Genomic DNA, 13,516 nt, shown 5'->3' with positions numbered 1-13,516 from the left:
TCTAAGTCTGGTTCTGCCCCCCAACTTCCTTTGTGGCCTCGGCCACGTAATTTCCCGTCTTTACGTGCCTCAGTTTCCCTGTCTGTCAAATGGAGATGAAAATACCCATCTTTAGGAAGTCCGAGATATATACATGCAGCATGCTGTATAAGTGCTAACTATTTTTCATAGTTTTGCCCTTTTGTGCAATGATCTTGATGTAAACTAGCACTCACAGTTTCCCTCTGAGCTGGACAAGAATCATTAGTGTCCCCTCCCCCCCTTACAGATAGGGAAACTGAGGCACAAAGAAGGGACGTGATTTGCCCCGAGTGACACAGCAAGTTAGTAATAGAACACAAGAGTCCTGACTCCTGCTTCTAAGCTTTAACTGCAAGACCGTGATTTCCCTCCACTAAAGAGCCACTGCAAAATTGCAGAGGAAATCATCCATAAACCAGGCTGCCCATCGCTCCAGTGTAAATTGCATGTCTGGCAATGTCAAGCGAGGAATCAGAGCAGCCGGAAACATTTCTAAAATGAATGGGCAAACTTGGGCTTCCTGCCGGTTTTTGCAGAAAGGCAGAAACCAATGAGAAGGGATAGGCAGGCAGGAGAGGAGAGGGTGCGTTGCCAGCTGGACTTTGCAGGGGGCTTTTGCCATAAGCAATACAACCTGTCTCCGGGGGGGATGCGGGGAGAAGAAACGGGGAATCTTATGAGATTAACACTTGAATATTAGAAGTGTGCAAAGTTAATTGAAACCGGGAGAAATAGCCTACAGAGTGCATTAAGGAAATTGTTTGGTTTTGCCAGGGAAATCCATCAAAGTGAAATAAATAACAGCATATCAGAAACTTCTCTGCAGTCCTGGCAATAAATAAAAGTATTCATCTAATGACACACCACGGTATGACCAGTGTGAGACGTCAGCAATTACTGAACCCTGGACATAGCACAGACAGCTAGCGCTTGGACAAAAAGAGCAACTCCAAGAAGTGATAGCGGTGGTAGGCTGTTATCCTTTAGTAGTTCAGCCACTAGAGGACGACAGAGTACACGCTGTGTTAGTGGGGGGGTTATGTTCACACATCTCGACGCAAGGGGAAGTGGGGTTAACCCCTCCACGTAGAGTCAAGAGCTGCAGAATGCTAAGTCAAGCAGGGAATAACAAGGTGGAGTAATACGATAATAATACAATATAACAACGCTACTATAGCATTAGCGAACAGAGACGGGCCTTTTAGCTCATGTGCTAGAGGCTTGTGCGCTTACCACCAGATGTCCCCGGTTCAATCCCCGCCACTGACCGTTCACGCAGTGGGCCTGACTTATACAGGCAGTCAGGCAATTACAATCCCTCCGGGGCTTGTGCCAGACCTTCATCCCGTCCCAGCCCCATCCCCGCGACAGATGTCAGGGTTAGGGGGCTGTTACCTTTGACCTTCACCTCCAGCAAGTCATGCCCGTCCTCGATGCCGTGCTGCAAATTACAGCGGTAGATCCCGGAGTCATTGGACCGGAGCTCGCTCATCACCAAAGTGGCGTCAGTGGGCGTGGCCGGGTAGAAGGGCAAGGAGACGCGGTAACGGTAGCCTTCGCTCACCTTCACCTTCTGCCCCCGGGCCACCAGGATCTCAGCCTCCTTCCCCTCAGAGATGAAGGTCCATTTGACCCGGGGCGCCCCCAACACCGCCCGGCGCCCCGCTGTACTAGAGGTGGCCAGGGGACGCAGGTAGGTGACGTGGCAGGGAATGGTGAGGGTGCCTGCCAGCACTGCCCGGACTGGCGGGTGTTTGGCAATGGAGACCCTCAGAGCCTTGAGGTCGTCTGCCAGGGAGAGGGAGGAAACAAAAGGTCAGCAGTCATCCAGGAGAACCCAGTTAGTTTTGTGCAGTATAGGGTCCATGACACGCAACTGAGCAGTAACGATTCCATCCAGCAAAGATCACTGGTAACATACACGCACGTGGACGCATACACACTTACACCACACAGTGCTTGGCATTTTCAGTCTGTTTGTCCATAAATTGCTGCTTTTCTGTCTCTTCTCAGTAATTTTAACTGCCTGTGATCCCCTCTCCGGACCTGGATTTCAGTGTGACGTCTGTCTGCTTGGACCTTGCGCCGTTTAACGTCACTCTGACAAGAGGGCTGAGCCCAGAGCCCTGATCAGAGCACTGTGAGTGTGTGCAGGGTGTTGGGTGAGCTCCCAGGTAGGGTTAAACTAGCAGTGAAACCATGGACAATCGGGTGAGCAGCTCCAAGTTCAACCCCAGGTTCCCTTATATTATTATTTGTATTACCTTAGCACCTCGTCATTGACCAGGCTGCCAAGTGCTTGGTGCTGTACAAACCCAGGCTTTAACTTGAGCTGCTACCCACGTTGGGAGCTGAGGAGTTCTGTCTCCACTGTTGTTTTAACCCGAGTTAACTAACCCACCTTAAGACCCCACCTGGTGCTGCCGTGCAGGGGTATCTGTAGAGACCTAACTAAAACATGCCCAGGGACAGCTCAGGAAACCTCCCTCTGGGGCAAATTCACCCGGGGTGTGACCCCACAGACTTCATGCGTGGGTTTGGCACCTCTCCCCGCAGGACCCCTGCTTTATTCAGTGACGGGGCTCACTCGGCAAACTGCTATTCCATGCATTACTTTCTGCTTGCTGTTCACTGCCTGGCCCCAGGCCTTAATTTAGTGAATGCTGCTTAATTTAGTGAATGAAGCCCTGCTCTGAAGCCAGAAGGGCTAACTTCCTTGTGCTGGGAGGTACAGCGCTCACGCTGTGGCAGCGGGGAAGGGGTTAACAGATGGGTGCTTTACCTCTCCAGCTGGTACTCACTGGCCCATTAACCACAGCTGGGGGTGGTGGGGGGGAGGCTGCAGCTCTGGCAGGGGAGGCTGGGTGCCGGAGACGCGAGAGTTGCTCTGAGAAAGAGAATGCAGCCCTGGGAGAGAGACGCCTGCAAACTGGCCAAGGTAGGACAGGGCCCAGGTGCGGGATTGTAAGAAATGACAGACCCTCGCTGCTTACACAAGGGCTGTGGGCTGGCCCCCTGAGGCAGGGGGTTCCCTTATCACCCTCCCCCACACATATACCCCCTTGGAGGATGGGACGTGCAAAGCTTTGGCACTAAAGGGGTGCATCCAGACTGAAGACCCGGTATAAGACATTGGTTCAGGTTTTTACCTGGACTCTCCTGTTGACTGGATGGGGGTTTGGCCGGCTGGGGGACTGGGTGGCAAGGTGGAACAGACCCCGCCCTCTCCGAGTGACTGAGCTGTGGCTGACGGGAGGTGATGGAGACAGAGGAGCCCCGAGGAGGCCTGCCAAGCCCAGAACGAACCTGTGACATTTCTTGGGGTCTTTTCCCTGGTGTGCCTCACTGTGGTATCGGGGCACGTGGCAGCTGTTAATGACTTTATTTTCACAACACCCCCATGTGGGGGCAGGGTGCGATTATCCCCATTTAACAGAGGGGGAACTGCGGCACACAGAGACGAAGCTCAGCCGTAGCTGCTAATTTTGGGTGCCCGATTTGAGGCAGCTGGTGGTGGTTTTCATGCGACTTAGCATCGTGTAGCACTTCACAGGCTCAAAGCCTAGCTCCCACGGAGAACAGTTGTAGCTGCGAGCGTCCGGCACTTCTGCCAGTCGTGCCCTAGGGCCTCAAGTCAGGCACCCAGAAAATGAGGAATGCCCATTCCCCCCCCCACTCCCCAGCTTTGCATCAACAGGGGTCCTACAGACCCCTCTGATATGTCCCTAGAGCACCCTCTATCTTGTGTGCTGATTGAGGAGGGGCCCTGGGGTGGGGGTGGGCGGGGGGGAGTATACGATCATGTAATTAAAGATTGTCTCACAATGAAGATGACCATGGGGGACATTTTGCTAGCATTTCCTAACTCTTGCGGGCTTGACTTTGCAAGCTTAGCATGGGCCCAGCAGGGAGGTCATGGAGAGCACAAGGTTGCCTACTCTCAGGTCAGGGGCCTGCCCTACTGCGGCAGCCCAGCTCTGTCATGGCAGGAAAATTCCTGCTTGGCCCCAAGCTCTCGCTCGGAGCCGGCAGAATCTTCAGGAAATTTAGCTCAAATCTAAGACCACCCACTAACGGGCGTACTGCTGGAAAGGAGCTGGGGATTCTCGCAGATAGCTGTCTGAATGAGCGGACACCGGGACGCAGTCACGGAAAAGGCTAATATCATTTTGAGGGTGTACAAACAGGTGTCGTCCGTAAGGCAGAGGTCCGTGAGACCTCAGCGGGCATACTGTGCAAAGTTTTAGTGACCAAAGGTTTAGAAAACCTGACCTAGGAGGAAAGACTAAAAAAGCTTGAGAAAAGCATGCCTGGGAAGGGGGGTGGATAAGTCTTCAAACAAATGAAGGGCTGTTATAAAGAGGACAGGGATAGATTGTTCTCTGTGTCCAGGGATGGCAGGGCAAGAAGCAAGGGGCTTAATCTGTAGCAAGGGAGATTTGGGTGAGACATCAGGAAGAACTTTCTAACTCTAGGGCAGGTAAGCTCTGGAGCAGGCTTGTGGAATCTCCCTCATTGGAGGTTTTTAACAACAGGTTGGACAAACCCCTGTCAGAGCTGGTCTAGGTTTATTCGGTCCTGCCTCAACGCAGGGGACTGGGCTTGGTGACCTCTCGAGGTCCCTTCCAACCCATCTTTTCTAAGTCTCTATGTGGCATGTGCAAACTTCCCCTCCTCTCCCACCGAAGCCTTGGTCAAATTTGAGTGGATTTTCACAGGGACCGCAAAAGGCAGCTCCCAGATCCAGAGGCCACCCCCCTGTCAAATTTCAACTCCCTGCTCCAAAGCTGGGGAGTGGGGGGGGGGCATTAAAGTTTGTCAAAGAAAGGTCACCTGACTTCTGTAACATGGGCCAAAGAACGTCTCTATTCCTGGCCTCACTTTCAGAACTGGTTGCTCTATTTCAGCAAAAATCCCCCCTCCTACCACCCCATAAAATTCAGCCTCAGTCAAACACCTGGCATGGAAAATTTTCAGCCCAGGTGGTTTAAGTTTGGCAAAGTTAAAAACAACTGAAAACAGGGTCTTAGAATGGGAAGTGTTGGGCAACCTTAATAAGAGGCCTGCCTGTAATAGCGTTACAATAATGCCTAGAGCCCCAAACCAGGATCCAGACTTCATTCTGCTGGGTGCTGCACGTACCCATAGCAGGAGACAGTCCCTGCCTTGAACCCAACTCAACAAGACAGACCCAGGAGAAGTTACTGGCCCAAGGTCAGAGGCACAGCCGGGACTAGACCCCAGGTCCCTGCAGAGGCAGCCCCATGCCCTAATGCACTCGACCCTACTGCCTCTTGAATCAGCTTTGAACGGATTTCGGCCGCAGCCACTGCAAAGCTGCCTGTTGACCGGCTCGGAGGGTGTCCGACTTACCTGCACTGTCCCCAGAGATAAATGCGTCTGTAAAAGCAAGGCGGGAAAATACCCAGAGCAGCAGCATCATGTTCATCATCGCTCCACCTGGGCGGGAGGAAATATACAAGATGAGTAAGCCCCTTCATTTTTGGTTTAAACCAATTTGTACCGAAAAATTCCCAGGTTTTGCAAAAAGTATTATGCAGTTTTTTACTGATTTTCACCCTACTTTTGTATCATTCAAATATGTAAAAAAATAACTTGTTTTATTAGGAATATACAAAACATTGCATGAGATATCTGTATGAAGTTAATACATTAGCTGTGTGGATATGCAAAGCTCCCTGTTTATGAAGTAAAGCTCTACGTATTAGTCTAGAAGCTACACACAATAAACACAGGCACGCAGACGAGCTCTGAAGCGTGTGCACATCTGAACAAACTGATGAATCTCACGCTCACCACGTACCCATTTCAAGCTGTTAGCAGATAAGAGTTTAAAGATCTGACACGCTAAAATGGGAAGAAAACGAAAATCTGTATCAGAATACGTTTCAGAACACAGAGAAGTATTTGAAAGTTTTAAAAAAAATGAGTGTATGCAAATGGTGCGGCCCAATTATTAAATGTAAATATTTATAGGCTAATAGTTCTGAGTCTACAACGGTAACTTCTTGATTCAAATGAAAAGTTTTATTTGGGGATTAGAGAGAGATTGTTTTCTTAAACTCAGCAATGGCCTTGTGTTCTGGGTTCTGTGTTAATTGACGTGGTTGGCTGCAGCATTAACAGAATTCGAGCCATTAATCGGCTGAAAACTCCCCCCCCCCCCCCCGCCGTCTTTCCAGCCAACAAAATAAACCCCGATATTTACCCAGAACAATGATTAATCGTTTTTTGCACTGATTTTCACCTGTTTTTGTTGTGGTGGTAATAAAAACGGATAAATTCCTGGGGGGGGAATTTTCTCTATCTCTGCTTGCGTGAGATTGTTCTGCAGAACTGAGGCTGTTCACTTAAGTTACCTTCCTTCCATGTCTAACTAAAGAGTTTCAGAGAGGCTAAGAAATTCATTGCTCAGGGCTGTAGTTACAAACAGCCTTCTTTGCTACACAGCCCCAGTTCATTCCCAGAGCACCGGCCTTTCTGTACATTGAATGAAGCAAGGGTCCTGTAGGGAAATAAATGGGATCTAATTTGCACTAGGAACCTCTTTACCCAACTCTGGCAGAGTAGAGAGGCCTTAAGAGGACATCAATTAGAGTTCAAAGGTCCGTAGGGTAAATGAGAATCTGGGTCTGTAAGCATGATCCAAATCTGAAGGGAGCAATTCTCTGCTGACTTATCCCTGCATAAATCTGGCGATGCGGCCGTAAAACTGGCATCGGCGCTTGCCAAGTTCTGAAACTGTTCCAAAGCTGGTGAGCGTGGTGGGGGGGAGGGCATTTGGATCCAGGAGTTTGGTTCTGGCCCAAGCTAAAATACCACAAGGACTCCTCGTTGTTTTTGCTGATACAGACTAACACGGTTACCACTCTGAAACCTACTCCAGGATGCCTTGCCTTCGGCGACAACCTGAAAGCTCCTGGCTTCATGGGACACTGAAGAAAAAACCCTTAATATAATGAGAGCAGGGTGGCTGGATTTCAGCTGGGCGTCATTCTGGGTGGCGTTGTGATTACGAACCCAAGCTGGGTGTTAATAACGTGTGTTTTGCAAGATCCTGTTTGCCCCAGACAGTCTGCTAGACCCACTGGGGTGGGGTTGGGGGCGGAGAGGTCATTGATTAGTTAGAGAAGCTGCAAAAGGATTTCACAGTGGTGTACAAAGATCACGGGGGGAGGCCCAAGATGGCCTTCCTTTGAAATTCTGCTCACGCTGGAGGTTCGCTGCTCACAGGCTGTGAATGCCGAGCGCTGACCAAAGAGCTTATTATATCCCCGGCCGTTTCTCAGTGCTGCTTGGCACAAAGAGACTTCCCCATCTCCCCCACTGCTCCCAATGAATTAATCTCTAAGAAGTTTTCCAAGGGCTGATGCTGACTCTGCCATGTGATTTTCCCCTCTCTGCTGACCGCCAGTGTCCGTCTCGCTGCATCTCTCTCTGCAGCCACCAGGGAGAGGGAGTCTGGTGCAGCGGTTAGGGCGCTAGCCTGGGAGCCTTGGATTCCATTCCCTGCTGTGCCATGGACTCTTTCCGTGACCTTGGGTAGGTTACTTAGTCTCCCCGAGGAAACTGAGGCACGCTGTACAACGGGAATAACAGCACTACCCTACCTCACAGGCTGTTTGGTGGAACAAGGGCAGATGGCTGTAGTTCAATGCGGTTTTATCATTTGAATTAGGTTGGAAGGGTTCGATTTTTATAGGCAAATGCCGGTAAGATGTCGATTTCATCGTACGCACACACAAACGGATGATGCTGGAGACTGTCTTTAAGGGTTGGGTTTCCCAGACGGAGACTGGACCATACACTGTGCGGCTCTTGTTACGCAGAGTCAGTTGGATGCAGACAGAGAATAAACCAGATTTCTTGTGAGCACGGAGAGATCTCTGAACACCATGCGCCCCTCCCCAGCTTTCCTGTTCCTTTCCAAACTTAGCCATGCTAGAGCCAAGTTGGGGCTTTTGTTGTTCTCTCCGGATGAATTGGAATTCAAGATCACAGCTCTGGAGAGAGAGGGAATAAAAAATACAAAGCCCATCGCTCTGAAGCCAGGGCTGGGATTCAACCCCAGCAGCCGGTAGCTCGTGGGATCAGGCCAGTCCCACCAGGGCTGGTTTGCCTTTAGCCTTTGAAACGAGAAAGCCTTTGTTGGATGATTTCTTTTTTTTCCGTTCCCAGGGCGCCATCGCAGCTTGAGTGATTTGCTCTCAAGACTGCTTCAACCCGAGAAAGCAGGTTCAACACCCCCCCCTTCACGTCAGGATCACAAGAGATTTGGCCCCTTCCCCATCGCAATGCCCTGGGCCAAGTTAGTGTTGCGTCTTTTGCTTCTCGTTGGCGTCGCCCATTCTGAGTCTCGCTAGAATCAGTGTTTTCTGTAAAGCCCCAGCTCCTGGCAGAACGTGACGATGGGAGAATCTCTTTTGTAATAAGAGTCTAGGGATCATCTTTGCAAAGAGAACCTTGAAACGTGTGACCCCCGAGCGCCCAACGGCCCAGAAAGCAAACGAAAGACATCCCCAATTCAGCTTCAAAATCATAAGGATTTTTTTTTTAAATGCCTAAAACCTCCTGGTTTCGGAGGCCTGGCTCCTGCTTCTTGGACATTTAGCGTTGGCCAGGCGGCTCTCCACATGGGCAGGTTATCTACGGTTGCCAGCATTGTATTTCAAAAATAAGGGACTGTTTTCCTAGCACCCCCGCCCTACCCCTCTTCCTGATATTCTGGTTAAGAATAATACTAAGCAGCACTCCTCTGCATTTACCAGGGGCATTTCTTGCTGCTTTTGGTAGCACTTAGCAATTCCCGATCTTGTTTTACAGAGATGGGGGCGGGGGGGAAGGGGCATCTCTTGTAATGAGGGGCTGTCGGCAACCCTAGGCCATCCTCCCTGTGGCAAATCCCAGAGCGGTGTGGCCGCCTGGCAAACCGCGTGCCACCAGGAGCACCACTAGAGGGCTCGGGAACTATTTAAAGCAGCGGCTCTCAACCCGCGGCCCAGCGGTGTGCCTAAAAAAAAAAAATTCAAAATTTGCGGCTCTGGTCTGGCAGGGGGCGGGGCTGGCTGAGGGGGAGACAGCGCCTTGCAGCCTGCACCAGCGCTCCTGCCAGCAGGGGGCGGGGGAGTGGGTCTGTGGATAGGTTTGCAGGGGGCGCTCTGGGCAGTGAGGGGGTGCAGGGAACCAGGGGTTTGCTGCAGCAGCCCCAGGTTTTAGGTGGGGCTCCGCTCCTGGCCCCCCTTCTCTGCACCTGGCTCCGCTCCTGGCCCCGCTCTGGGCGGGGGCGCTGGGCGTAGGGGACTGTGGGCCGTTTTAAGGGGGGACGCTGCGGTTCTCAACCTGCGGCCCATGTAACACACTGCGAGCCGCATACGCGGCCCCCGATGAGAAACAGGTCGAGAACCACTGATGTAAAGCAACGCCACCTTCTCCCCAAGCAGTACATTTAATCCGGTTGGGGCTCAGTCCCTCTCTTCCCCTGCCTCCCAGGGCCCGTTGTGAGGCTCTAGTTAGACGCAACGAATCCTGCATCGTGGCAGGGGGTTAGACCAGATCAGGGGCTCGCAGCCGCTTCCTTTCACAGGCCCCGGCCCCCACCCAACATGCTATAAAAACTCCATGGCCCCACAGTGCCACACCTGGTTTTCTGCATATAAAAGCCAGGGACGGCATTGGGTGGGGGGGGGGAGGAAGCAGGGCAATTGCCCAGGGCCCCACGCCACAGGGGAACTGCGAAGCTACATTCCTCAGGCTTCGGCTTCAGCCCCGGGTGGCGGGGCTCATGGCCCCGGGCTTCAACCCCATGCGGTGGGACTTCGGCTTTCTGCCCTGAGCCGCAATGAGTCTAACACCGGCCATGCTTGGCGGCCTCCTGAAACCTGTTCGTGGCCCCACAGGGGGCCCTGGGCCCCTGGGTGAGAGCCACTGGCCTAGATGACCCTTGCGGTCCCTTCTAATGCTGTGAGTCTGTGATTGTAACAGCAAGCTTTTGAGGTGCTGGGACACTAGGGGAATGGGGGACCCAATAAATATCCTAGACGGATGCTTGTGCACCCCCCTGGCACTGGAGGACTGGATCCAGAGTTTCAGCCTTGGGGGCCCACCTCTCCCATCCCCAGGCGGTGATGGTGGGGCTCCTGGGAACCCCCAGAGCCAGGAGCAGTGCTCCGGGCTGGCTGTATTAGCAGCAGGGTGGGGAAGTTTGAGGGAGCTGGCTGGAGCAGCTGCGTCCCGTTCCCAAGACACACACACTCCCAAGACACACACACACGACGCTTGTCGCCGAGGCCGTGATGAAATGCCAGGTCCCCTGGCCAGAAGCAGAGAAGTCTGGCGGCTGCTTGGCCTGTCCTCAGCTTTGCCGTCTCCTCTGAGACCCTCATTTGCTCAGCCCGCCCCCCCTGCCGGCTCCCCTGTCCCAGCAGCTTGTCTCCTTGTTGGAAGGTCACCTGCTCTGATCCCCATTCAAGGCCTTCTCAAACCCCCCCCCCCCACCCCCCGTCATGTGATGATTCGTCATCCCCCATCACAAGGTGCACTGTCAGCCGGCAGGAGGCAAAGGAGACACACAGAGAGGTGGCTTTTCGGGGACTCGGCTGCAGGATGAGTCAGCCGCAGCACATCCTGGGCCCTGGCATCTTTCCCAGAAACAAGGGAAGAGAAGAAATCCTTCCTGTAAAGTCCCGCTTTTGATGTGCATTGCCAGGCACGCCTGCTTTTGCACACATCTGCACCAGCGTGCACAGGCCCCCCCCATATGCACGTGCATGTGCAAAACCGTGCACACGCACACACTCCCCACGCTCGCACACTGGCAGGCTCCCTGCACGCCCTGGCACATGGCTAATCTCCCCCGTGCTTTTCCCCTCATATAAACACATGCAACTGCTTTCCTGCACACCACCAATGCTCACACGCACCCACACGCATGCAATCCCACGTGCACACCCTTGCCCCAACATGCTTTCCAAGGACAGCGGCTCAGAATGCTCTTGCAAAGGAAAAGCACCTCTCTGCTTTGCAACAGCCAGCCCGTAATTTCCACGCAGCCCACTGAGAGCTCCCATGGTATTTTCCAAGCACGTCTCCCCCCTTCTCTCTACCTTCCGCCTTAAAATTCCAACTGCCCCAGGCAAAGTGGGGGGGGCTCTTTTTTTATACGAAGCCACCCCCCTGGGCTGGCAAGGGACAACTCCCTGGCCTAGCGCCTCTCACCAGAATAGACAGTAAAGTCCCGTTTTTAAAACCAAGTCCTCTCGACAGGAACAATCAAAACGTTCCCTTCCGGCCTCATCAAGACGCTTTCGTATTTAAATTTTGTTTGGGGGGGGGGGGGAATTGTTGCAATCAGCCTGTTTCCCCCGGAAAGCGTCAATTTAGAAGAAAGAGCCTTTTCCAGCGGCGCCTGGTCCAGCTGGAGGATTTTCCACCCGCTCCCCTTGACGGCTGGCAGCAAGCCGCCTGGGCCGGGTAGACGGACGGTTGTTAGCAGGGCACACGCTGGGAAGAATCGTGTGCACGTCGCATCACCGGCAGAGGCTCGGGGTGCGCTCAGGCCCACGCGCTCATCCCCTGGGGTGGGAGGCTCGGGTCCAGCTGCAGCAGACGTACTGACGCCGGTAGGGGAAGATGCGTTCCGTTCCTACCATGAAGGAGGGACCACAAAGGCGCCCTGTCAGCTGGGGGCTGGGTCCGTTCTCTGTGGCCCACCGAACAATAATAACACCTGGTTCTTAGCGAGTGCTTTTCAGGCACAGCCTCAACATACTTGCCAAAGGAGGTCAGTTTCATTCTCGCCATCTGACAAAGGGGGAAACTGAGGCACAGAATAGGAGCAGGAAGAGCTAGTGAGAGAACCCAGGTCTTCTGTGTCCCTGTCTTGTGCGACTCAGCCACTCAGCCATACTGTCTCTCCAGTGCAGCGAGGACTCCTCAGTTCTTCTCTTGAAGCAGAGCTGGGTCTGCTGTCAGTGCAGTGGGAAGGGGATGGGGGTGGGGGCAGGGGGGGGCATCCCCTGCTGGATGCAGAAAAGGGGGCACATTGTGATGGACGCACTCGGGAGCCGTCGTGTTGGCAAGAAAAACTTGGCAGCAGCCTAACAGAGTGGAAACGGGAAGAGGGGAGGGTTTCTTCTGGAGTCAGTGACTTAGGGCCTGGTGGGTTACCCCCTAGGGAAGGAGAATGGAGCTCTCTGTTCCAGACTGGGCAAGGGGGTGGGGAGGTGGGATGCGGGTGTCACAAGCCCCGACCCCCCCCCCGGCCCCACACATATTTCTTCCTTCCCCTCTAATTGCATTCAGCAGATGAGAATGACGCTCCCAGGGCTAACGGCTCCGATCCGGCTGGCTCAGGGCCCATGCTTTGAAGGCCAGCAGCTGCCGCTCCGGTTGAGATAGCGGGGGATGCAGCTGAGATCCAGATCTGCAGAGACAGCAAATGGCTTGGCCATGGCAAGACGTCGTGCTCACAAAGGCACGTGGCCTCCAAGAGCCCCTTCCCCCACCCCATGTCCGTCCCCCAGTCATGCCCACGGAGTTGGGCTCCTTGCTCGAGGAACGGGCTGCTCTGCCCAGGGTCTGTGAGAACAATGGAGCAGAGCAGGGCTGATAGTTCAGGCGCAATGAGCTGGAGCCAGTGGGGAGTTTGTGGAAAAGGAATAAATCGAAGGATGGTGCAGGGAGCAGCTGCTCGGCTGAGCGCACTGAGATGAGTTTTCTACTCTGAAATGGAGTCAGGCAGGTAGTGGTGGTCCAGTGGTTAGCACCCAGGCAATGTTACTACTGTAATAGCTAGGTGCTAGGCGCTGTACATATATAGAGCTGGTTCCAGGCCCAAAGAGCTTGCTGCCTACATAGACATAGGGTGGGAGGGATACTGAGGCAGACAGAAGGGAACGAACTTGCCCAGGGTCATGTAGCAAGTCGGGGCAGAGCTGAGAACAGACCCAGGTCTCCTGACTTTCAGTCCCATGATCTTCCCACTAGACCATGCTACCTCCCAGTTGGAGAGCAGTGGCCTCGTTGTCAGTTAGTCTGTTCAGAGAAGAAGGATGGGGCATAAAGGTGGCTTATGTCCCTGTATGCTGGAGCTCTGCAGGGCTCTGCCTGGACCCTGGTGTCAGCTAGAGCAGCCCAGAGGCTGCTGTAACTTGCACTTTACTTGCCTTGCCCCCCAGAAAGCAGAGAATAGTCATAGTGCAGTGTGCTCTGGCCAAGTTGTCAGTCCACTCCCTCTATAGGCCACTGGGAGCAGGGCTTGTAGGCCAGCTCCCCACTGGCCATGGAGGCCCCTTGCACAAGAGGGGTTCTTAGGATGGCACTTTGTCCCCTTGCCAAAGCAACACAAAGGGGTCTTGTGTGTAACCGAGGATCAGCCCCCTGGATTCTGTCCCTGGGCTCTCTGTGATCTGGAGCACGTTGCTTAGGCTACAGTTCCACCTAATCTGTATTCAGGGACCTACACAGCTGTCTTGTG

At 53.4% G+C, this 13,516-nt stretch overlaps 1 protein-coding gene across 1 annotated transcript in view; it reads right to left on the bottom strand.

Annotated features, from left to right (window-relative positions):
- The window catches only part of BCAN (brevican), a 53,059-nt gene that overhangs the window by 28,010 nt on the left and 11,533 nt on the right, over positions 1-13,516 (bottom strand). The window contains exons 2-3 of the mRNA XM_077841599.1: positions 5,395-5,481; positions 1,417-1,809 (exon numbers count right to left, since the gene is read on the bottom strand). Coding sequence (XP_077697725.1) covers positions 1,417-1,809; positions 5,395-5,481 — 480 coding nt within the window. The remainder of the gene's footprint in view (positions 1-1,416; positions 1,810-5,394; positions 5,482-13,516) is intronic.

The sequence above is a fragment of the Eretmochelys imbricata genome, chromosome 24, assembly GCF_965152235.1.
Source record: "Eretmochelys imbricata isolate rEreImb1 chromosome 24, rEreImb1.hap1, whole genome shotgun sequence".
Lineage (NCBI taxonomy): Eukaryota > Metazoa > Chordata > Testudines > Cheloniidae > Eretmochelys > Eretmochelys imbricata.
Note: the sequence above shows the minus strand (reverse complement) of the source record. Positions and strands in the feature narration are given on the sequence as shown.